Here is a 25494-nt window from a genome sequence, read left to right on the forward strand (position 1 = left end):
TGAGCCCCTCCCAGATGACCGAGCTTCTCACCCTATCTCTAAGAGAGAGCCCAGACACCCTGCAGAGGAAACACATTTCGGCCGCTTGTATCCGGGATCTTGTTATTTCGGTCACGACCCACAGCTCGTGACCATAGGTGAGGTAAGCAAAATAGAGCGACCGGTAAATTGAGAGCTACGCTTTTCGGCTTAGCACCTTCTTCACCACAACGGACCGATACAAGGTCTGCATCACTGCAGACGCTGCACCGATCCGCCTGTCAATCTCCTGTTCCATTCTTCCCTCATTCGTGAACAAGACCCCAAGATACTTGAACTCCTCCACTTGGGACAGGATCTCATCCCCGACCTGGAGAGGGCACACCACCTTTTTCTGACTGAGGACCATGAGCTCAGATTTGGAGGTGCTGATTTTCATCCCAGCCGCTTCACACTCGACTGCGAACCGCTCCAGTGAGAGTTTTGAGATCACGGCTTGATGAAGCCAACATAACATAATCATCTGCAGAAAGCAGAGATGCAATACTGAGGCCACCAAACCAGACCCCATCTACGTCTTGGCTGCTCCTACAAATTCTGTCCATAAAAGTTATGAAAAGAATCGGTGACAAAGGGCAGTGTTGGCGGAGTCCAATCCTCACCGGAAACGAGTCCGACTTACTGCCAGCAATGCGGACCAAACTCTGACACCAGCCGTACTGGGGCCGAACACCCCGTATCAGGGGGTTCGATACCCCATACTTCCGAAGCACCCCCCACAAGACTCCCCGAGGACACGGTCGAACACCTTCTCCAAGTCCACAAAACACAAGTAGACTGGTTAGCGAACTCCCATGCACCCTCGAGGACCCTGCCGGGGGTGTAGAGCTGGTACAATGTTCCACGGCCAGGACGAAAACCACAATGCTCCTCCTGAATCTGAGATTCGACTTCCCGATGGAATCTCCTCTCCAGTACCCCTGAATAGACCGGTACAGCTTCATAAAAAGGGGGACCACCACCCCAGTTTGCCAATCCAGAGGCACTGTCCCCGTCGCCCATGCGACGTTGCAGAGGCGTGTCAACCAGGACAGCCCCACAACATCCAGAGCCTTTAGGAACTCCGGGCGGATATCATTCACCCCCCGGGCCTTGCCACCGAGGAGCTTTTTAACCACTTCGGTAACCTCAACCCCAGAGATAGGAGAGCCCTCCTCAGCGACCCCAGACTCTGCTTCCTCATGGGAAGGCGTGCTGGTGGCACCGAGGTCTTAAAAGTATTCACCCCACCGACTCACAGTGTCCCGAGTCGATGTCAGCAGCACCCCATCCCCACTATGCAGTGTTGATAGTGCACTGGTTCCCCCTCCTGAGACGCTGGATGGTGGAACAGAATTTCCTCAAAGCCGCCTGGAAGTCTTTCTCCATGGCCTCACCGAATTCCTCCCATGCCCGAGTTTTTGCTTCAGCGACCACCAAAGCTGCATTTTCAGCCGGGGCCCATCAGCTGAACTGGCCGCCAGCCAATCGCAGGTCACATGTAAACAACCAACCATACGCACTCACATTCACACCTACAGGCAATTTAGAGTCTTCAATTAACCTATCATGCATTCTTTTTGTGATGTGGGAGGAAACCTGAGTAAAACCCACGCAGGCACGGGGAGAACATGAAAACTCCACATAGGTGAAGCCAGATTTGAACCCGGGTACTCAGAACTGTCAGGCAGACCAGTCGCTCATCGTGCCGCCCTAATCATTCTGATGTTTATTGAAAATGCAGCTGGAAAGAAAAGGGTTTTAGGGGGTAGACCGAGAGACAGAACGGATAAGGGGAATAGGGGTGCGAGCCACAGCAGACAAATAGTTGAACAGTCGAGATATTTGACTACAAGTAACATTACAAAGTCAAATAAAAAATGCTTACTTTTCAAAGGAGGTGTGTTTTGGCACTGTATAAAAAGAATTACCTGGTCATTATAATGCAATTCATGCAAATCAACACTGTATAAAAATAATTTCCTGGTTACTATAATACAATTCGTACAATCAGTGCACATAGCTTTAAGGTAAAACATTTTGTACAAATATGAATAGTGTCTAACTATCCAGAAGATCCTACCCAATACATTGTACTTTTTACAAGCAGGTGATTTGGAAGCCGTTAGATGAAATTCTCTTACTGTATCAGAGAATTCAGTCAGCCTATGTTCACGAGAACCAATGACATTAGCAATTGTCTGTACTGTATGTCATTTGGAATAATTGAAATATAAGAAAACACAAGACAACAGACTTGCTTTTCAGTACATTTTACTTGCTTTGTAACATAAATCCTCTGCCTCGTCTGAATAATCTCTTGCGATGCTTTGCCAGTGGAACCTGAGATCAAAAAACTCCTTTTAGGGAGTAGTATATTTTTTCGGATAATGATGTGTGTAAGTTGTCATGTTTTAAGCAAGAAAAAAAAATACAAATAAAGATAATTAAAAACCAAAAGAACAGTGCTGAGGTTCAGGCTTTGTCTCTCTACAGGAATTAGGTGAGGTGGGGGGAAAAAAAGCAACCATCCCGCATCCCACCCAGCTGGAGAAAGTAGATGAGAAAACAGTTGATGCCTTTTGAGACCAACAGATTTTGGGGGACTCCACACACACTGAGCCCAGAGGTGGATTTTGTGGGCATGAGGTAAGGGAGGGCAGGGGTAGGGCCATACACATGGCGAAAGAAAGTGTACAACTTTCTAAATAAGACTATTTGTGAGAATATACTTGAAATGGATTTGTGCAACATTGATAAAAAAGGCACAATAACACATTGTGTCATGCTTTACGGGTTTGAAATCAACACCAGGCCAAGAGACTGGTGATGAAATTCTTGGTTTGTGCCCACACATTTCAAAACCTTTATTTGCTCTAAACTCTCTCATGGCGTTGAGGACAACAAACATGAAGAGGACTGCATCACTTACAGTGCTTGACATAAATGAGTACACAACACATTTTCTGAAGAAATGAATACAAAGATACATTTTCAAAGGGGGTTACAGTACTCATTTATGTTAAGCATTTGAGTGGAAACATCCAGTGGAGAAGCCCCTGTCAAAAGTAATAATACTCAAACGGTGGGATGATGGAAACTATGCGCTGCCTGAAATAGTGGTGGAAAAAAGTGTTAGCCCCCTTACTGATTTCTTGGTTTTTTGGCACGTTTGTCACACTTAAATGTTTCCCATCATCAAACAAATTTAAATATTAGTAGTAGTGAACCTTGCCAGGAGTGGCCGGCTGACCAAAATTACCCCAAGAGCGCAGCGACAACTCAGCCAAGAGGTCACAAAAGACCCCACATCAACATCCAAAGAACTGCAGGCCTCACCTCAGTTAAGGTCAGTGTTCATGACCTCCATAAGAAAGACACTGGGCAAAAATGGCCTGCATGGCAGAGTTCCAAGACGAAAACCACTGCCACTGAAGAGACAAAAGTTTAACTTTTTGGAAGGCAAAAGACACACGTCCCATTACATCTGGCGTAAAAGTAACACCGCGGTACAGAAAACGAACATCATACCAACATTAAATATGGTGATGGTAGTGTGATGGTCTGGGGCTGTTTTGGTACTTCAGGACCTGTACAGCTTTCTGTGATAAATAGAACCATGAATTCTGCAGTCTACCGAGGGAGAATGTCCGGCCATCTGTTTGTGACCTCAAGCTGAAACAAACTTGGGTTCTGCAGCAGGACAATGATTCAAAACACACCAGCAAGTCCACCTCTGAATGACTGAACAAAAACAAAATGAAGACTTTGGAGTGGCCTAAGTCTTGAACTGAATCCTATTGGGATGCTGTGGCATGACCTTATAAATGTGGTTCATGCTCAAAAACCCTCCAATGTGGCTGAATTACAACATCTCTGCAAAAATGCGAGGACCAACATTCCTCCACAGCACTGTAAGGGACTCATTGAAAGTTGTTGCAAACAATTGATTCCAGTTGTTGCTGCTAAGGGTGGCCCCTTATTAATATTATAGTTATTCCGTTTAGGGGGTCAATCACTTTTTCATACAGGGCCTCGTAGGTTTGGATTTTTTTCTCCCTTAATAAAAACCTTTGTTTAAAAACTGCATTTTGTGTTTACTTGTCTTGTCTTTGACTATTTAAATGTGGTTGATGATGGGAAACATTTAAGTGTGACCAACATGCACAAATAAATAAATAAATAAATAAATCACGAATGGGACAAACACTTTCACACCACTGTATATTGCCATTCGTCCATAATTCATAATTCAACTGCTGGCATTCCGTTTTTGTATGTACTTAACACCCTCATTATGATGTACATTTCATTTAGCAGTTATAAAGGTCAAAACTGCTAAATTCCAACTACAGCAAAGCATTACGGCTTTGTGCAGATTAAAAAATAATAATAATAAATTTTAAAAAATCGATACCATTCTGTGGTCAAATGTAATCATTCATGATGCCAGATTTTAAACTTCGTGTCAAAACAAAATAAATGCTGGTGACATGCTACAGGTTCCTACAGTAAATGTGTGTGTTGGTGGAGGGGGGGCGGTGGGCGGTGTGGTGGTGGGGGTGGGGGTATATTTTTCACAGCAGGAAAGGTCTGGGAATTTGCAGTTTCGGTTACTTTGGGGTAATGCACGCTCGTCGGAATTCGTATCGATAAAAGGACGAGGTACAACACATTATTGGAACTTCTTAGCTTTTTTGTGCCACTAGTTTACTGGGTAAATTATGTTGATGACTATAAAGCATCTGTGACAACACTGCTTGTGTCCAAATCCACACTGTACTCAGTAAATAACCACACCAACTAAAACTAGCTAAGGGATAAATAAGATTTTAAAAATGTGATTAAAATATGTTTAAGTATTATGAGCTATAACTGGTTTTGGTTTTGTAAAGCAGGGGGTTAGTGAACGCAACTGAATGCAGCCCTTTTGTTAGAAATTCCAACACACAGTCGAGTAGTTATTATCCATGAAACTGGTATCATAGTTACAAGTTGCTTGAAGCAGCAATTAAAAACACTTGTTTAGCTTTAGTCCTGCAACATGTAAATATTTCTGATTTCCATGATGATCTGCAGATTTATTTTAATTCCTTTTCTGAGGAAGATTACATGAGCACAAACCACCAAGTTATATAGCTTGCTTATCACAACTCAAAATCCATGATGAGGTCATAAGAGGGACATGGAGCGACTATGGCCCTTGCAAGAGCCCAAATAATATCCCTACATTAACTCCAAGCCATAATGTTAAACCCTAACAGCTCGTCCAAAGTTTTTCCGCCGACCTCATCTCAAAAATTCACTTGAAACTGAAATATTCCACCTGAAGCAAACTTGGAGGAGAGTGGAAAAAGACATTAGAGGTGGGAGGGTGACAAAGAGTAGGGGACTATTGGCTTGACGTGGCTAGGTCCTTCTTGCAAAAAGAAGGCGATGGTTTGGGGGGGGGGGGCGCTAAGGTAGGGGGAAGCGTGTAATAGTTGAGGCAGACATTTTTGGGGGATTCCCACCGGGTCCTGTGGGTCCTGCGGGATGGGAGGGAATTTCACTATTATTTAATGTCACAGGACTGGGAAAGAGCGGGAGCGAACGTCACCGGGAGTGGAAACCATGATGGGAGTTGAAAACATGCTCCCATCCATTCCCGATCACTTTCAAGATATTAATAAAAACAGAATACAGAACAGGATTGAAATAAAAAGGGGGCAAAAAAGGATGTGAGTGGGATTCTGTAAAATTTCGACATAGGATTGGGTCTAAACTCTCTGGGAGTGGAAGGGAGCGGGAGTCAAAATCCACTCTTATGTCAGCCTCTAGTGTATAGGTCAGATTATGGTGATAGATAATCAATGGCAGGGCTGCGATGCTGCAGTGACCCCTGCGATCGTCGACCTCAATGAACGATGAGCGCTCCCGCAGCGTAACTAACGGAGCTGTCCTGCCAGTTTCTGCACTCACTCGACTGAGCGTAGTTCAGAAAACTGAAGTTCATGTCAATACCGCTCTTCCTCAGCTCAGCTACAGCCTGAAAGACAAAACACACAACACTGACTAATCATTCATACAACATTGATACGCGAAAATGCACAAAAACCGTGTCGCTTCGTGACATGTTTTCTTTGATGTTAATTGACAGTTTGTGAAACCCACTTAATAATCTGACTTCACAAAGTAGTAACCATAATACATTTCAATTAGCGTATCATAGCCATCCATCCATTGTTTATACCACTTGTCAGACTGGACTGGTCACCAGTCAATCACATGGCGCATATAGACAAACAACCATTGACAATCACACCTACTAACAATTCAACCAACAATTAATGACATAGAAAAACATGCAGGTTTTTGGAATGTGGGAGGAAGTGGGAATATCCGGGGAAAACCAATGCAAGCAAAGAGAGGACATGCAAACTCCCCACAGGAATGCCAGAGCGGAGATTCGAACACCAAACCTGAATACTGTGAGGCAGATGTGCTGAGCACCAGGCAATGATGCTGCCCTAGGCGTAATTTACGAGGGGACACGGGGGACTTTTTCAGAGGGCAAGTTTGGTCTCCTACAGTTTTTTACCACCCAAAAACAAGGGAACATCACAATAAACGGTGACTTAATCACGAAAACCATGCGGAAAACCCACGCCAATTACAGCAGTGTATTGGTCAACTGTAAATGACTCTTGGCTGGCCCACGTCGCTTAGATGCTTTAACCACTAGGGTTGGGCATAGAGAATCGATTGGAACCGGGTATAACATTCCGATTCTTCCGGAATCGTTCCAATTTAAACATTTCGGTTCCCAGTTTTGATGCCTACAGTCCGCCCACTACGAAGAAGCGGCGAAACCCAACGAAGAAGAACGCGCACAAAGACGTGCTTGCGCCCAACGGCGGCGGCGAACAAAAGTGTGTCTTAACGTTGTTAAAATGACTGACCAGTCGCCTCAGTGCAACACTTGGATTAAGAGTATATTGTGCAAAGGAGGCTTTCACGATGTGTAGCATCTGACGCGCTCCGAGCCTCAGCCTACACCCAGCGGAGCTTCAGTGAAGTCAACTCTCAGTCAACTGGGTGATTGAAACAATAAAATACGTCTATGCCAACATTGACACAGCTAACAAGGTAAACGGTGGGTTGCACTTTTGCACTGATGGTTTTTAGCATTTATTTTAGTCTTCAAACCAACGTAAGACCCGATGACGGGAAAAAAAGCTTAACATTGAGCTAAAGCTTCACCGTAGCAACTTTACATCACAATGAATTAGGACAAATTTCACATAAACGTTGTCTCACAATATCATAAACACTAACCTTGTGCCTCATCGGTGGGTAAGGAAAGGAATCAACATTTTATAGCATTTGGTTCCATCCACTGAAAAATCACCGGTGCCGTGTGAAGTTACTTTTCGTGCCAAAATGCTGGGTTCCAGTGCGTACCCTTCAAAATAAAAGGCTACAAGCTTAAAACAGGAAGTCAAGTTAAAACTTGCACATATAAACCATTTGACATGATAAAACAGTTCCAAATAACAATTTTAACAATGCTGTATTTAACTTTTAGCTAAAACATTAATTAATGAATATTAAGTCAATTGGGTTAATTCAACACACACGCCTTTTAGTTCATAGGTTTGATATTAATACTAGTTATAAAGAACCCCAAGTCAAATTTTCGTTTTAGTCTATGCTGCGGGCTGCTAAGAAAACAGATGTTCATAATTTGGACACCCTTTATTTAAACCATGCAAGCTTTTTTGACCCAGCCCCCTAAAAGAATCGGAATCGAGAATCATTTGGAACCGGAATCGAAATAAGGAACTGGAATTGGGACCGGAATCTCTCAAATTAAAATGATGCCCAACCCTATTAACCACTCATGCCAGATTCCCAATTTTCCCCGTCGGCCAAGAGCAGTGCACTGTGCAAAGAGTCTCAAGGAAGCAAAATACTTGTTGCGTCCTCCTAAGACACGCACGTTTTCAAATCCCTGTGAGAAAATCTATGACATGTTCGTGAGACAGCCGCTACCACCTCGTAACGTTCCCCACAGTCCGGAGTCCACAGTTACTGAGAAACGGGTGGAGGAGGAGTAAAGAGCCAAGGAGTACAGGCAGTGACAGAGGACAGGGACAGCCATGGAGAGGGTGAGAGAGAGTCTACAAGGGGAAGCTGAAGAAATTTCACGTTATAGTTCTAAGCAGTGAGTTCATGAACAGGCACTTATGTCTGTGAAATATATGGCTATAACGTCTTTGTATTTAAAAGCCTCTAGGCCAGTGCTTCTCAAACGTTTTACCCCAATGACATGGTAAAGAAACTTGGCCCTCTCAGTCTAACCATTATGAACAACATTAAAATACAGTAGCGTAAATGAGGAACAGGTTTTATTCCTAAAAAGAATATTTAATATTGTAAATCATTGTAACATTATGTACTGTTGAAACATTAACGCTGTCCTTAAATGTAGAAAAAAAAAATTACTTAGTAATTCAATTAATATGTAGTGCACATGCAAGTTAAATAAAAATGTTACCTCAATAAAAGTTTGAAAACAAACATTTCTAAATGACTAAATGAAAATGTATTGTACTGGATTTAAAGAAAAATATTTTTTAAGCCACTGCAACATCATGCATAGTTTGAACATTTAATTCAGTGATTCTTTCACATACCACTAGAGCACAGGTGTCAAACTAAAGGCCCGGGGCCACATCCGGCCCACCACACCACTTTATGTAGCCCAGTAAAGCAATTAAAGTGTGTCCACTTCATGTTTCTTGCTAAAAGGGTATGTTCTTTTCATGCAATTTTTTATTCACTTTTAACAAATATTACAAGATTTTTAATCACTTAACACTTAATATTTGTGTGCCACAATTTTCTGACTTCTGACTTCAAATTTAATTAGTTGTTAACAATATATGTAACAATCAATTGCCAGAGCATACCACTGCTTGAAGCTGTTGTTTATTACATAGTTGTTATCCACAGGTGACCCTCAAGTACACCCGATTGATCCATTTAAAATTGGAGAGAAAAAAGCGTTGGGGTGGTGGGGTTTTTTGGGGCAAGGTTACGTCACTGTGTTCTAGCAGATCATATTTAGGATTTAATTCATGTAGGTTACTGAATTGTATATTACTAAAGTTATTATATCATAACCCAATGTAAGGTTGATGCTACAGCTGCCTTAAACTGACAGCTACGGGAATTACCAAGGCAACGTGATGGATGTATGTTACGTCCTCCCCATGCTTGTGTGAGTTTTCTACAGGCACTCCGGCTTCCTCCCACATTCCAAAAAAATGCTTTTTTGTTAATTGAAACTCTAAACTGCCTAGAGATGTGAATGTGAGTGGGAATGGTTGTTTGTCAATATGTGCACTGCGATTGACTGGCAACCAATGCAGGGTGTAGCCCACCTGTCGCTCAAAGTCAGCTGGGATAAACTCCAGTTACCCGATACCCTAATGAGGACAAGCAGTACAGAACACACATTGATGGATGGTAATCACCATTTTTTTTGTTTCTGTAATTAATACATCTGTATACAGTTCTTAAACAGAAATATTTTTAATGCTTGAATTGTTGTTAGCCATTAATTGTCAAATTTATTGTTTTTCAAAAAACTTTTACAGTGAGTTTATAGTAAATAGTAAACTTTAAACTTAAATACCTGGAGTAGTCACTTGCATTCCTGAACTGAAAAAAATATTTATATTGAATGATTTGATTTGATTAATTTCAGACTTCCCAGAGGCCAGTGAAATGGTTCAAGTTTGGGTATTAAAAGTAGAATTCATTTTGAAATTCGCTACTGTTCGAAAGGGTAAAACGTTAAATGCTCACTAAAAATGAAAGAGTCCGCATTATATCACTTCATGATGCGGATGGTCTCAGAATTTACAGTAATGGTAGCATTACATTTAATAAACACTGTCGACTGTATTGACCTACATAATGCCTGGATCAGACTACAAGACAAATTTGGTCTTTCATGATTGACTACTGCCATAACTCTTGCCGTATCTCAGTCAGACAGTGGCAACACTCCACGACATGTATTCCGATACTATCTTATACGATCAGTGGGATGTATCTTATCAAATCAAACACTGTCGGAGAGGCGGAAACAGAAAACGTGTCACCGGTCAACGCGACCAGATACACTCGTTACCATGGCGATGACAACAACAAAAGAAAGTGAGGGAAAAAGTGGTGGTCGTCACCAGTGCTCAGGAGAGGACGTTCATTCAAGGATTGCTTGAGGAGTGCTTTTAATACGATACAGCTCGCAGGCAGCTAACAAAACGTTACGTGGCCTAGCAAGCTAGTCCAAGCACTAACAGTTGTATGCAAACATGCCGGCGTTCTGTGGAATCATGCTGTAAAGTTTCGGTAAACATTGTTTTGTGTGTGTGAGTAAAGGTTGACAACGTCATGCAATTATGTTTTTTTATTTTGCGTTTTTGTTTTTCCTTTTTCATGCAAGTATGTTGACAACAGCAAGCACCGGGTGGGGGGGGCGCGATGCGCCGGTCACATTATGCAATCCTATTGGTCGACGTCAAGGTGCGCTGTTGGAGAGTTGTCGTTGATATGTCACACTACATGGAAGATATATCCCCCATAAAATTTAATCAAACACGCTATACTTTTTATTTTGGCGTCGTAGGGGCAAATCGTTGGTCGTGAATTATGTCACACTGCAAGAGGTTTTGCCATTCCAGACAAAATATGTCGGGCCCGACCGATCAGGGAAATCGCCCACAATAGCTAATCTGGCCAATATCTTGTAATAATATCTTGTAGTATGATCTAGGCATAACCCAACCCTTTCAGTATGCGATGCTGTGCAGCCCACACCACTCCAAAGGAGCATGTAGCACAGTTTAAGACATAAGTACATCCTGCAAGTATATAGGTAAGTCCTGTAAGTCCTGTGTGGGTCACTTTAAAGTTGACTGCTCCATTAAACTGAATGAAAGAAACAAATACATTTTTCACAATATAAATATTGCTGTACCATACTCACATTTAGTAGCACTCCAATCGGATGACGCCCACAGATGGTATTGCGGTACTTTTTCAAGTAGTTGGTAAAAGACATTGGATCCAACTGTTCTATAATGCCCATTCCCTTTAGAAACACAAATTGGTAAAACATGATCTTGGATTATGCTGGATGATATTCATCAAAAGGTAAACATGATCAATATTGTACTGAATGTCTATGAGGTGTTCTGTTATGGAAAACAATTATTTGAACAACTTTATAACACACTTGAGAAGCTGACAGTATTTACCATTTTATCAAGATGCTCAATTGACCTGTAGATTTCCCCTTGCGATTCATCGTAGTATGTGTATCGGAACCGCTGACCTTCAAACAAACGAATAAAGTGAACCTTTTTAAAAAGCACAATAGCTAACATGCCAGCATGTGTGCGATTGTCACTAATGTTCATCAGAACTGACCCCAGTGGCAGAAGTCGGATGAGATGATGAAAAGGTTGGAAGGGTCTACCAGGTACTTGCTGAGCAGCTTCCCGTACTCTTGTTCCTTGGACTCGCTCAGTGCGCCCACAAGCACGGGGACGATGCTAAATTCATCTTTGTGGCTGACAATAATTGGAATCAGTCAGTGAAATCACTCAAAATACAGTGATGCAAGGGTATTATTGCACCAATGTTAGTTACGTTTACAGCAGGTAAAGTCTGCTGATATAATAGTGTTTATATTAACTGACAATTACACCACTTTCAACAGACCCTTCAAGTGTGGTTGAAAACAGACCAGAACTGCAGTCATGGGTAAATTCTTATTTTCTGTTTTACGTATGAATTTTAAACTTTTATGTAAACTGTGACCTATTTTTATGTAATATTTCAATTCAAACACTTGTGCTTTTTTTTTTTACTGATGTATTGATTAATGTGCATTCCCCTAATCAAATAAATAAAATATACAAACAGAATACATCAAAAACCCACATGAACAGATTCCCAAAATGCAAGTAAACAACGACTCAAGTGACAACACCAGGCAGCAACAAGACAGATGATGATTAACAAAAAATACCAATATTAAATGTTATACGGTACACTATTTGCTTGGCCTAGCCCTAGACTGACTTACAATAATTGGTTTAAAATAAGGTAACGTTGGCTGTCAGCAACTGCATTATTTATTGGTCTGTGAACCATTTTATACCATTTATGCTTTTGCTATATTTTGGACATACTGCAGGTGTTTGTTTTTTGTACTGTGTAAACAACATTATGTATGCTGTTCGCCTGGACACCTGGACACCTGTATGTATACATTAAAGATTGGTGCATGTCGATGACGTCAGGCAGCCTCGCAGTGACAATGTATATCAGGTCTGTCTTTTTACACTGTAGTTATACTGCGGAAGTGGAGTCTGCACTCTGTAGCAGCTCGGTAGTTTGCCATTTGCTCCTCCTGCCGTCTCGCACAGGCGCACGTGCGTGCGTACGTACGTACGTACGTACGTACACACACACACACACACACACACACACACACACACACACACACACAAACCCTCTGTCCACACTTAAAGGCCTTTCTCTAACTTGTCGGCAGACAGGCAGTCATTGGTTGTGTACTGGCCTTTAATTTTTTTACTATTATTTTAATATCAGTACTATAAAACTGGTACTGTGCAACTTTTTATGTAAAAATACCTCGGTTCGATACTGGTATTGGTACTTGGTGCAACACTATTGGCAGCAATTCGATTCATATCGGATTTCCCTTTGGAAGAGGCCTGATTGTGATGAGGAGACCCCACTTTTTTCCCCTTATGCTGTCACAACACATGAAAATTATGCCACTTGGGAGCAAAACAAATCATCAGAATTGTGTCCATTGAACCATGTAGTAAAAATCCATCTTTAATGAAACATGCATTACCTTTCCATGGCTTTAGCAGTATAAGGCAAGTGCATTTCAATACTGTGCTCGTCTTCGTCTGTCTGCATGCTCATCCTCTCAAACAACCCTGTTTTCCAGAGGTCACTATAAACTGGAAATCAAAAGTTAATTTTAATTAGTGCACATTATAGCGTTTTTTCTCGGCTTCTTTTTTCTTTTTTTTTGGGGGGGGGGGGGCAATGCTTGATAATGAAAATGCTGTCAAAATGCTAAGATGGACATTTGAACAAAAGTTGTTTTCATCTTTTCTAACCACACTGGAGGAACAAGTAACAAAATCATTTTATAAAAAAATAAATAAAAATAAAAAACAGTAAGAATAAATACCCTTCTGGTCGATTCTCAGGTCATACAAAGGTGTTCTATAGACATCTGCTGATGATAGGGCACAGCGGGAAAGGGGCACATGGTGAGAGGGTCCCAGGATGAACACCCTACGACTGAAGGGTAACAGACACGTCACTCACAGTGGTGCTGGGAGGAAAAAATGTAGCGCGGAAATTCTAAATAGCAACCCGTAAATAGCAATGAGACAAGATTTGCGAAAAATTACTAAGTCTGTCAAAATGCTGAGTCTGGTTGGAATGGCCAACTTCAATCAGGGTACAATGCACCAAGACTGATCATCCCAGATGATTTAATTGTACACCGCGGACTGGTAGCCAGTCAAGGCACATATGAGCAATTCCCACTCACATTCACACCTATGGACAACTTAAGAGTTTTCAATGAACGTAACATGCCTGTTTTTGGAAAGCGGAAAAAAGCCAGAGTAGTCGGAGGAAAACGCTCAAGTAAAGGAAGAACATGCAAATTCTGCGCAGGAATACAAGAGCTGAGATTCAAACTCTGGACTTCAGAACTGTGAGGCAGACACACCCACTGTGCTAGTAAGGTCAACCTGCATCCCTGACCTCCATTTGACCGAAGACGGTACACTGTACTTTCAAACAAGTATGAGACTTACGTAACAGAAGGGTCAACCTGCTTGTAGGCATGCGCGGCACAAGCACCACAGTAGGTATACCCTGCATGCCTGCAGCAAAAAAAAAAACATGAAACACACAAATGAGATGGCTTAGAGGCCCAAATGACATTTCTCTTCGATGTTATAAAGTGATTACGGGGCTATGATGGCTCTGGCGGGTTTGATTGCAGACTGTGCTTGGGACAGCCAGCCCTCTAATTGTGCATTCAGCTGGGCTCCTGAAAGGAGAGAAGTAAAAGAACAAACAACAAGAGATGGTATATTTATTTAATTTCACTTCCGCTAACAATACTGTGAAATTGCTACTATATTGTATACATCCATCCAACCATCCATTCTCATACAGATGTTAATCTTGAGGAAATTGGACCTTTGTAATGAGGCATTCATGTCAAAACTCAGGAAGTTTCTGCTATGTTTTACCTCCCGTATCAAAGTTGGCTAATGTTATGTAAATGCAAATCAAATGCAAGATGACTTAAATACTATATATTATACCTTCATAATCTATCCCTCCATCCATTTTCTATATCGCTTGTCCATATTAGGATTGTGGGTGAGCTGGAGCATATCGCAGCAGACGAGACAAAAGGTTGGGTACAATCTTGATTGGTCATCAGTCAATCACAGGACACACACAGACAACCATTCACATTTTCAACATGCATGTTTTTGGAATGTGGGAGGAAGCCGGAGTACCTGAGGGGGAAAAACGTACGCAAGAAAACATGCAAAACATGTTAACGCCATCCAAAAAGGCCGGCGCTGAAACTCAAAGTCAGTACCTCAGAATTGTGAGGCAGACATCCTCACCACTATTACACCATGCTGCGCGATCACAAGTTTGAGAATTCATGGACTACTTTAAAATGGCTTTATAATGCTCTTTTGATTAACAGTGTCATAGGAATATTAATTGAAAATGTTTGTTACTGTGGCGCCGGCACAGTGGACGACTGGTTAGCACATATGCCTCACAGTTCTGGGGACAGGGGTTCCAATCCGGGCCACGCCTGTGTGGAGTTTGCATGTTCTTCCCGTGCCTGGGTGGGTTATCTCCGGGCACTCCGGTTTCCTCCCGCATCCCAAAAACATGCATGGTATGTTGATTGAAGACTCTAAAATTGCCCGTAGGTGTGAATGTGAGTGCGAATGGTTGTTTGTTTCTATGTGCCCTGTGATTGGTTGGCGACCGGTTTAGGGTGTACCGCGCCTCCCGCCCGAAGATAGCTGGGATAGGCTCCAGCAGCCCGCGACCCTAGTGAGGATAAGCGGTAAAGAAAATGGATGGATGGATGTTACTGTGGCTATAGTTCACAGAGGTGTAGAACTGTACTGCAAGAGACTGAGAGGCGTTTCTAATACTTAACCCCTCTCATGTAGTCAAATTAATAAACCAAACGAGAAAAACCTGTGTGTACACGGTTGCTCGGTGTTGTTGCTCAGCAAGGACCGTTTAATGGCATAACTAAAGCATTCCAGTCTCACATACAGCCATACAAGGACACAACACTGGCATCTTCAAAGAGTTGCTACCATGTTTCCGGAATGTTTTATCTAGCTGCTAGGCTAAGCAAGATATGCAACACTGGCCATTTGTTTTGATTTGACGGTTACAAAATGCTGAACTGTTTATACGTTTCTTGTTAAACACGAACGCGAGTAAACAGCAGAAACCGCAGAATGACAAGCGGCGAGCAAAACAAGCGATTTTGCTAACTGTTAGCGCTCTTATCTCCATCAGCTGAATTGCAAACCAAACGTTAGCTCGCGTTTCAAAGGCTCTTTAATAGCTTTTCGGGTTGCTGTCACTGGATATTACAGACGAAACAAAACGAAATGTTAACAGAGCCAAAATCATACGCTGCAGGGGGGGGGGGGGGGGGGTAGACATAGATAGCTAACACACGGTGTGCTAACACGGCCGGTGCTGTGTTGACTATTACCCGAAGCAGAGTACCAGCTCCCGGCGTGACTTGCTTCTCTGCACACCACTCGGTTGGACATCTTGGTTCCAAAGCCGCCTATTTTGGTGTAGTTGAATCTTGTCAGTTGGTTAAAATCAGACTGTGAGACAGTGTCAGTAAACAGAACTGGGGATTGGCGGCTGTGGCTAACTTGTTGGTAGAGAAGAGACAAAGAAAGAACAGTTGGGACTGGAGCAGCAGGCTAAAGTGTTCCGTCAGCTGTTTGTTGTTCGCCGGTTTGTCGCAAGGGAGAACCAACGTTCAGTCAGCGGCTCAATCTACTAAGTACAAAAACTGCAACACAGCAAACGCAATTAGGAAGAAGAACACTAGACTTTCAGATAGTTGTCACGGGCTACAATTCACAAATGAGGAAACTATTGGTTGGTTTGATTGACTAGCAAGTCGGCCAAGGGACGTCGCCGAAGTGGTCCTACTGGTGACTTTCAACAACTTTGATTGGTTGAGGCACATTAAAGAAAATGAAAGAACTCGTGGGGGGTCAAATGGGCGGAGGCTCGACCGTGACGTATGAATGCTGAGAACAAGTTCTAGTCCCAGTAAAATGAAAATTGTCATAAATTTCACACACCGCAGAGAAGAGTGTTGAGCCTGCCGGCCAAATTGAAATAAAAAGTATATAGCATATAAAATGTGGCTCTCAAATCATGAAAAATAGAGACCTCCTCCCAGCATCCGAATGCTGTGGGTGTGTCCGCTGATTACACTGAAAATACAAAAAGTCCAAAAGTCCCTGTGAAAAGGAATACGACCCTGTGTCAAGTTGAACGTATTTGCACAAATGATGCAACAAAAGATTTGTCGTGGCTGGACTGATTGCATTTTTTTTTTGTTAATTCCATATCACAGCGACGTAATTCCCCCCAAACCACCAAAAATGCCCAATTGACAATGAGTGGGGCGTCGTGTCAAAAAGTTCAACATCACTCCCATTCAACATTCAAAATGTTTAGCTTGTTCAATTAAGCTTAAGAACAATTTTTAACATTCCCAAAAAATCCCACAGACCAAAATTCCACATTTTTCCACGTTAAAATACCCACAAGAAGTACAACTTTAAGACATAGTCTACATTTTTGCCTTGTCCAACAGTTCTCACTTGATTTAAACCGTTCCAACTTTTACATGCTCAGCTCATTGAAGCATCCCGTGACCTTTTCTCATTCCCAAAATTCCCCAAATATTCAAAATAAAAGCCTTAATTTAAAATTTGTACCTCCAGTTTCCACATTGCTCAACCGATTCGAACCATTCCAACTTTAACGTGTTCAGCTCATTCCTCTGCAAAAAATTATCTAAATTTCAAAATGAAATCCGGAAATTACTTTTTGGGGGGATTTAGCTCCAATTTTAAAGATTTTTGACCGATTTAAACTGTTCCAACTTTAAAATGTTCAGCTCATTCCTCTGCATTTTCTTTTCAACATTTCCAAATAAAAGCGCAAAATTACATATTTGAGGGGATTTACTACTCATTTCCACTTTTTTTTTGGTCCGATTCAAACTGTTCCAACTTTAAACTGTTCAGCTCAAATAAAAGGCTTTGCAACTTTCAAGACTTAGCACATTTCCACTGGAATTTTCTAGTTATAATAATACTTATTATTATTACTATCCCTAATTATTATTAAAAATATTATTATTGTGGGTCACTTATGGTGTAGTGGTACACTCGCCTGACTTTGGTGCGGGCAGTGTGGGTTCAGTTCCCACTCAGTAACGGTGTGAATGTGAATGCGAATGGGAATGGTTGTCTGTGTTTATATGTGCTCTGTGACTGACTGGTGACCAGTTCAGGGTGTAGTTGACCTTTCACCCAAAGTCAGCTGGGATAAGCTCCAGTGCCCCGTGACCTTAAGCAGGATAAGAGGTGTTGAAAATGGATGGATGGATATTATTATTATGATATGGTTGTTTGTCTATATGTGCCCTGCGAATGGCCGGCGACCAGTTCAGGGTGTACCCCGCCTCTCGCCCAAAGTTAGCTAATATTATTATTATTATTATTATTATTATTATTATTATTATTATTATTATTATTATTATTATTATTATATACAATAATTGTAATTTTCACATTTGTAAGAGGGTGCATAATTTAACATTTGGTGAATTTTGAGTGTCTTGAACTGAGAGAACACAATGAGGGAAAACAGAAATGAGGAATTAATGATTATCATCATATAAATCAGTTATGCCCATATTAAACCCGTGTTTCGTTTTGGCATCATCTATGTGTCCTTTACAGCATACATAGATGAGGTCAAAGTACAGGAAATTGTATTTCCGACTCCAATATAAACGACAAGCATGATTTTATTTTGAGAATGTACACGGAAGTAGGTCTCCATCTGTTGCTGGGCTGCAGCAAGAGGGCGGGGCTTCAATGCGAATGCGGAAGTGAGGGATCGCGTTCGGAAGGACGTCCAAACAAACCGTAGCATAGCCCGCAGATAAACGCGAATATTTTCGGATCAGTTTTTACATGACTTGTACTATTGTAAATGTATTTATGCTGCTGCATTATAGAAGCCACACGTCGCATTGATTTGAATTTGGTATAATGGTGTAGTCCAACTTTACCGCAGCGTGTCAAATAATATGCTAAAGTCTGAACTGTAGAATTGTAACAAGGGACTGATGTCGGCAAAAACGAACACTAGCAAATATAAAGATAGCGGCGAAGTGGTTAAAAACTACCACAAGCAAGCGTTTGAGTATATATCCAAAGCACTACGGATTGACGAAGATGATACAGGTGTGTTTGCGATGCCCGTGGGTTACTGGTTTACGTGGTGCGGTCCTCTGACAACTTTGTAAGAACTCTTGTGTGGTGGCAGGAGAGAAGGATGAGGCTCTACAGTGGTACAAGAGGGGGATTGTTGAGCTCGAAAGCGGCATCGCAGTGACGATAACAGGACAAGGTATGAGCCGAGCAAACAGGACAGTACAGCCTTGTTTTGATGCTGATTCACCTGTTTGTCAACAGGAGAGCAGTATGAGCGGGCCAAGAGACTTCAGGATAAAATGATCACCAACCTCACCATGGCTAAAGACAGACTTGCTCTTTTAGGTAGGAGACAGTGATTTTGCCCCATATATTTCCCCTATGGGCAGCATGGTGAAATAGGGGTTAACACATCTGCCTCCCAGTTCTGAGGTTTGGGTTCAAATCCCGCCTTCAGTCTTCCTGTGTGGCGTTTGCTTGTTCTCCTTTCTCTCTACACCCTGGACTGGTAACCAGTCAACCACGGTGCAGGGATAGACAAACAAACATTCTCACTCGCATTCAAACCTATTGGCAATTTAAAATCTTAAATTAACCTTAAATGCATGTTTTTGGAATGAGGGTGGAAGCCAGCGTACCTGGTGTAAACCCACACAAGCACAGGTGTAATGTACAAACCCCACATACGAAGGCCGGACCGGAGAGGCAACCCTTCGGAACTGTGAGAAAGACATGATAACCACTATGGCGCCATGATGACCTTTTCACAATATAATGAGATAACATTGAAGAGTAGATAATGCTTGTTTTTTCATTGACACTGTCAGAGTGGTGATAATTTAAGATGTTTATTAGTGATGCACCCAAATTTCGGGCGCCGAAAACGGTGCGAGGTCACTGCCATCGTCGCTGACGTCATCAGAATCAGAATCAGAATCATCTTTATTTGCCAAGTATGTCCAAAACACACAAGGAATTTGTCTCCGGTAGTTGGAGCCGCTCTAGTACAACAAACAGTCAATTTACAGAACACTTTGGGGACATAAAGACATTGACAAAAAACAATTGTGCAAAAAGATGCAGAGTTCTCTAGCACTTAGAGCAGTTCGAACGACTAATATTGCAATAGTCCGGTGCAATGACCATTGTGCAAAGGGCGCTGAGACTTCAAGGAGTGTATGCGGTTTAAAGTGACGAGTAGTGCGATCATCTGGGACAATGTTGGTTGTGCAAATGTTACAGATACTCCACAATCAGTGTGCAAATGGAGCAGATGCTACTCTGGCATGAGTGGCCAGTATATGCAAATAGTGCAGCATGGCGAGACAACTACAGTAACTACAGTCATAGGCTGTTTTGTAGTCCTTGAAGGCTAGATCCATTCCACACATCCCCCATCCAGTAGTATTTTGCAGTAATATGCCATAACAATTCTTAAAGGAAACACAGGGTTTTGGTATCTCATTTATGTTGCTCTGTGTATCTTCTGTTTGCTTGAAAAAAAAATTGTTGATTATCATTACTGTTGCTGTTTGTGTAGAGGCCACATTGGCTTCTAAAGGCAGAGGTCAACCCCAAAATGCGTCAAATAATGCTCAGAAACAAACAAAACCGCTTCCTAAAAGCGAGCCTAAGGTCCGAGGGATGCCCAAAAATATCAGGCCCTCCACAGCAGGAAGACCACCTTGTAGAACCACTGATTCAAAGGTAAATGGCCCTCATAATCATTTGTCCTCTGAAAGTCCTGTTATAATGGAAGGTGACATGTTTTTGTTGTGACTAAGGTAACCCCACAGGTGATTAGACCTTCAAAACAGCCTCATAAGAGGGAGCTGAAAAATTTCAAGAATGTGGACAGCAAACTGGCAAACATGATCCTGAATGAAATTGTAGACACGTAAGTTGAAATAATGCACTGGACCTTTCGGAATGATTCATGGAGTATTTACATGTTTTCATGTGTTCATTTCAGTGCGGTGTCTGTAACATTTAATGATATTGCGGGCCAGGATCTGGCCAAACAAGCACTCCAGGAGATTGTCATTCTTCCCGCCTTAAGACCAGAGGTGAACGTCGAAAGAAAATATGTCATGGTCACTTTAATATGCACCACATTTAATGTCATGATTTGTCAATCTGTGTAGCTCTTCACTGGCTTGAGAGCTCCAGCACGAGGTTTGCTCTTATTTGGTCCACCTGGAAATGGGAAAACCATGCTGGTGAGCGAATGATATCACACCAATCTCGATTTTTTTTCCCCCATGCACAAGGAAGCATGGATGTGCTTGACTGCATGATGATGTTATTTATAATAAATTGAATCACAGCTTTTGCTACATCTTGCCAGGCTAAAGCAGTTGCAGCAGAGTCAAACAGCACATTCTTCAACATGAGCGCAGCCAGTTTGACATCTAAATTTGTAAACACAATCAATTTGTGCATGTGATCATCATATTTTACACATTTTTCACTGTTTCTGGTGTAAATTTAGTGCGATATGTTCATCATTTGTGATGTCTTCTCAGGTGGGAGAGAGCGAGAAGCTTGTCCGAGCATTGTTTGCAGCTGCCAGGGAATTACAGCCATCTGTCATCTTTATTGGTTTGTGTTGTACCCCTAGGATGGAACCTTAAGCCAATTTGGTCCCCTTTATATTTACACTTGAACCACCATATTCTGTTTTTGCATCCACATTTAGATGAAGTTGACAGCTTGCTTTCTGAAAGGCGGGAGGGTGAACAGGAGTTCTCCCGTCGTTTAAAAACTGAGTTCCTCATTGAATTTGATGGGGTAAAAGAAGTGTTGTGACTTTTTAGGACATTTAAAATGTTGCGTAATAACAGACACTGCATTTAGTCACTGTTATATCTGTGTGGTTATTTCCACATTGGTGTTTTTTGTGGGTCAGGTCCAATCTGGAGGAGATGACAGGGTGCTTGTCATGGGAGCCACAAACAGACCTCAGGAGCTAGATGAAGCAGTTTTAAGGTGCATACTTCATGCTGCACAATTATCACTGCTAGTATTTTTGTTCTTTCATCAAAGTGTTCGCTGATATATCCTACAGGCGCTTTGCAAAAAGGGTCTACGTGACATTACCTGATGAGAAGGTATTTGCTCTTCCCACCAAAATCACGTTTCTTTTTTGTATCAACCTTTAAATGTTAACGTTATATTTTGTATCCTTTTTTAGACGAGGTCCACGCTTCTGCAGCATCTTTTATCAAAGCATGGGAGTCCGCTGAGGAAAAATGAGCTGAGCTGTCTTGCAAAGTGAGTTTCTTATTATCTGCGTTCACAACTTCACTTCCCGGTTTCATGTTACATGTGCCACTCTTCCCGAATATATTGTTAGAGCAACTGCAGGATATTCTGGAAGTGATCTGACATCCTTAGCAAAAGATGCTGCACTTGGGCCAATTAGAGGTAAGAACCCTTCAGCAGATAATCAATGACATCTTGTCCCATGGCTAAAATCAACCCTGAATCCTCTATTAGTCTGAGAACAGAGTTGTTTACTTGCAGCAAATTTGACTGGCATTTGAATTTTTCCACTGCACTTGCTCAGTGTGAAAGGACGGCAATGACAACGGGGTTGCGGCTATCCCATATTAGGAAGTGGTGACGCAACAGTCTAGAAGGAAGTCGGGAGGCTTTCCCCGTTGAGTGGACCGCAACTTGCCAATATGTATTTGTCATTGTTGGAAAGAAAGCCCTAACTTTGGTTATTTTAAGGAGGAGGAGGTGACGCAGCAGCAAAAAAAAAGTTACTGGGAATATCCCATACTAATTTCACATTAGCATCTCGGAGTTCAAACTCGTGCGCCAGGAAGAGCGCTTAGAGGTGCATTTCAAGCTGAGCACGGAGCTTTGAAAGAGTGTTTGAAAGCCTCCTGCAGAGACAACCTGGTATGTTATTTTTATATTGGTTTAAAGTTCAGGATACTGGGACAATTTCTGCTCTTCTTTGTTTTTGTGAGATTACGTGTGATCATATGAGATTCCTGCCCCAGAGGACTTGTTTCTAGACTAGTGGTGGAACAGTATCTTTCTCTGTGTAGTGATCTGTGTTGAGATTATCAAAGCATGCCACACACAATATGATCAAAACTTTGAAATGCCAGATTATTATTATTTTTTTTAAATATATAAATCTTGTGTGTAGGGTACCCGGCCTAAGGTACACTGAGGACTAACGACACAATAAACAAGAGGGTAGTCACTGAATGCTCAAAAACATGAATATTCCACTAATGAAACCATTACTTCCGATGAGAATATATGTTTGAAATGTTCAGTCATTAAAAAGCATGCATAGGGAGCGGTTCATCACTGCATTTTGCGGTTTACTATCCCAATAATTGAGGAGCCAGTTTTGTCAACACACATTCAGATTGAATTAAGTTAATGTGTGTGGTGTGATGTACAGTTCTCTAAAAAAGTATTGGCCCCTCTTCTCAAATTCTTATAATTTTGCATAGTTTCCCCACTTTGTTTAAGATCGTCAGAAAAATGTAAATATCAGACGAATATAACCCAAGTTCACTTAAAATGCTGTTTTAAAATGTTGATTTCATTTTATAAGGGAAAAAAAAACTATTCAAAGTTATCTGGCACTGTGTGAAAAAGTAATTACCCCCCTTGTTAAATCATGAATTAATTGGAGCTCATCACAATTTTTGTTTACCGGTAATTTTAACTGATCACACCCAAGCCTGAATACCTCCAGACCTGTTCAAACAAGAAATGACTTAAACAGAATCTGTCCCTACAAAATACAGTCGGACATAAGATCTTAAAAAAAAAAAAAAAAAGCTGCAACAAAATGACACGATCCAAAGAAATTCCAGAACAGTCGGGAAATAAAGTAATTGACATCTATCAGTCTGGTAAGGGTTACAAAAGCCATTTCTAAAGCTTTAGGATTCTAGCAAACCATAGAGAGAGCCATTATCCTCACATAGAGAAAACATGGAACAGCGGTGAACCCTCCTAGGAGTGGCCGACCTACAAAGATTAACCCAAGAGAACAGCAATGACTCATCCAGGAGGCCAGAAAGGAACTCAGGATAACTTCCAAAGAACTGCAGGCCTCCCTTGCCTCAGTTAAGGTCAGTGTTCATGACACAACAGTAAGGAAGAGACTGGGCAAAAATGGCATACATGGCAGAGTTCCAAGGCAACAACCACTGCCGACCAAAAAGAACATAAAGGCTCGTCTTACTTTTCCAAAAAAAACAACAACATCTGAATGACTCCCAAGACCTTTGAGAGAATATTACATAGACTGACGAAATGAAAGTTGAGCTTTTTGGAAGGTGTGTGTGTCGTTACATCTGGCGTAAATGTAGCACAACATTTCAGAAAAACATCATACCAACAGTCAAACGTGGTGGTGGTAGTGTGACGGTCTTAGGCTGATTTGCTCCTTCAGGACCCGGACAACTTGCTGTGATTGATGGAACCATGATTTCTGCTGTTTAACAGAAAATCCTGAAGGAGAATGTTCAGCCATCAGTTTGTGACCTCAAGCTGAAGCACACTTGGGTTCTGCAGCAGGATAAGGATCCAAAACACACCAGCAAGTCAACTTCTGAATGACTTAAGAAAACAAAATGAAGGCTTTGGAGTGGCCTAGTCAAAGTTCAGACTTGAATCGGATTGAAATGCAGTGGCATGACCTTCAAAAGGCCATTCATGCACGAAAACCCTCCGTTTTTGCTGAATTCAAACAATTCTACAAGGAAGGGTGGGCCAAAATAGCTCCACATAAATGTTAAAAACTCGTCAGTTATAGAAAACACTTGATTTCAGTTGTTGCTGCTGAGGATGGCCCAACCAGTTATTAGGTTTAGGAGGGCCATTACTTTTCCACATAGGGCAAGGTAACTTTTTTCTTAATAAATGACATCACCATTTAAAAACGGCATTTTAATTTCACTTGGGTTATATTTCTCTGATATTTACATTTCTTTGATGATCTTAACGTGGGGAAACTATGCAAAAATATAAGAATTTGTGAAGGGGGCCGATACTTTTTTACAGCATTGTAGTCTCCCAAATCAGTTTGGGTAGGTATAATTGAAGTGAATGCTTAAATGAGAAATACATTTATATATATATATATATATTTTTTTCTCCTTTAGATCAATTATAGGTAAAGTGTCGTAAATCCTGTTTCCTAAATCTTTTATGTTATCATATAGTTTATCTGCATTATGTAATGTGAAAATCTTGTCTTACACAGAATTGGGACCAGAGCAAGTCCGGCACATGGTTGCTAGTCAGGTGAGTTCATGCTGTGACAGATGTTCCCTCTCGTTTGGAGGTTAACTTCCTAAAATGTCCTCCGCTCATTCACAGATGCGCAACATCAAGATGAAAGACTTTGAGGATTCCCTGAAGCGCATTAAGCCCAGCGTTAGCCCAGCAACTCTCAATATGTACAACCAATGGAACAAAGACTTCGGTGACACAACCGCATTTTGAATTTAGTTCAGTTATACATTAGAATGAAGGGTGGGAGGGGGGGACTTTCCTTGATAAATACAAGATGATACTAACAACTGTGATCGCTTGGCAAACCTTTCCTGTATAATAGCTATTTGACTTGAAACACTGTTTGAATTTCCAGTTTTTACGGGGAAACTGTGTTGATGCAATTTTCTATGAATTTCAAATGATGATTAATAAGCTTCACAGCACTGTTCTTGTATATTTTATTCCCAAGAATGTCCTGAAAATTCCCTTTTTTCCTGCCAGAAGAGGGCAGCACACTTATGTAATACCTTGAGTAGCTCAATTC

At 41.5% G+C, this 25494-nt stretch overlaps 2 protein-coding genes across 5 annotated transcripts; one reads left to right on the top strand and one right to left on the bottom strand.

Annotated features, from left to right (window-relative positions):
* Window positions 1-1724: 1724 nt before the first annotated feature.
* Window positions 1725-16315, bottom strand: memo1 (mediator of cell motility 1). Of its 2 annotated transcripts, XR_009769479.1 has the most exons (10): window positions 15920-16315; window positions 14110-14191; window positions 13953-14021; window positions 13313-13425; window positions 12965-13076; window positions 11503-11645; window positions 11331-11407; window positions 11060-11164; window positions 7336-7462; window positions 5961-6046 (listed from the first exon to the last, which is right to left on the bottom strand). XR_009769479.1 is itself a non-coding variant. In XM_061690572.1 (9 exons), exons 1-9 carry the CDS (start codon window positions 15978-15980, stop codon window positions 5915-5917), a joined length of 894 nt encoding a protein of 297 aa, XP_061546556.1. In that variant the 5' UTR covers window positions 15981-16315; the 3' UTR covers window positions 1725-5914. The 2 variants fall into 2 exon arrangements, 1 of the variants encoding a protein (XP_061546556.1); XM_061690572.1 differs by lacking the exon at window positions 7336-7462 and having other exon boundaries at window positions 1725-6046.
* A 2046-nt stretch (window positions 16316-18361) lies between these two features.
* Window positions 18362-25209, top strand: spast (spastin). 3 transcript variants are annotated; one of them, XM_061690508.1, is made up of 16 exons: window positions 18362-18719; window positions 18802-18885; window positions 18951-19034; window positions 20230-20396; window positions 20474-20586; window positions 20662-20755; window positions 20834-20908; window positions 21037-21108; window positions 21215-21290; window positions 21388-21479; window positions 21598-21677; window positions 21757-21799; window positions 21883-21962; window positions 22045-22115; window positions 24937-24977; window positions 25053-25209. In XM_061690508.1, the coding sequence occupies exons 1-16, from the start codon at window positions 18602-18604 to the stop codon at window positions 25176-25178; spliced, it is 1416 nt and encodes a 471-aa protein (XP_061546492.1). In that variant the 5' UTR covers window positions 18362-18601; the 3' UTR covers window positions 25179-25209. The 3 variants fall into 3 exon arrangements, with proteins under 3 accessions (XP_061546492.1, XP_061546493.1, XP_061546494.1); XM_061690509.1 differs by lacking the exon at window positions 21037-21108; XM_061690510.1 differs by lacking the exon at window positions 22045-22115 and having other exon boundaries at window positions 25053-25141.
* The last annotated feature ends 285 nt before the right edge of the window (window positions 25210-25494 follow it).

The sequence above is a fragment of the Phycodurus eques genome, chromosome 11 (genome assembly GCF_024500275.1).
Source record: "Phycodurus eques isolate BA_2022a chromosome 11, UOR_Pequ_1.1, whole genome shotgun sequence".
Taxonomy (NCBI): Eukaryota; Metazoa; Chordata; class Actinopteri; order Syngnathiformes; family Syngnathidae; genus Phycodurus; species Phycodurus eques.

Bases quoted from the DNA above. Each gene is read 5' to 3' on its own strand.
- memo1 (XM_061690572.1), bottom strand. From the start codon at position 15,980: ATGTCCAACCGAGTGGTGTGCAGAGAAGCAAGTCACGCCGGGAGCTGG. The intron at 11,165-11,330 runs GTAAATACTGTC...GTGTTTCTAAAG, and splicing joins TTGAGCATCTTGATAAAATG to GGAATGGGCATTATAGAACA. The intron at 6,047-11,059 runs GTGAGTATGGTA...TTTGTCTTTCAG, and splicing joins CGATTGGAGTGCTACTAAAT to GCTGTAGCTGAGCTGAGGAA.
- spast (XM_061690508.1), top strand. From the start codon at position 18,602: ATGTCGGCAAAAACGAACACTAGCAAATATAAAGATAGCGGCGAAGTG. The intron at 18,720-18,801 runs GTGTGTTTGCGA...GTGTGGTGGCAG, and splicing joins GATTGACGAAGATGATACAG to GAGAGAAGGATGAGGCTCTA. The intron at 19,035-20,229 runs GTAGGAGACAGT...CTGTTTGTGTAG, and splicing joins AGACAGACTTGCTCTTTTAG to AGGCCACATTGGCTTCTAAA.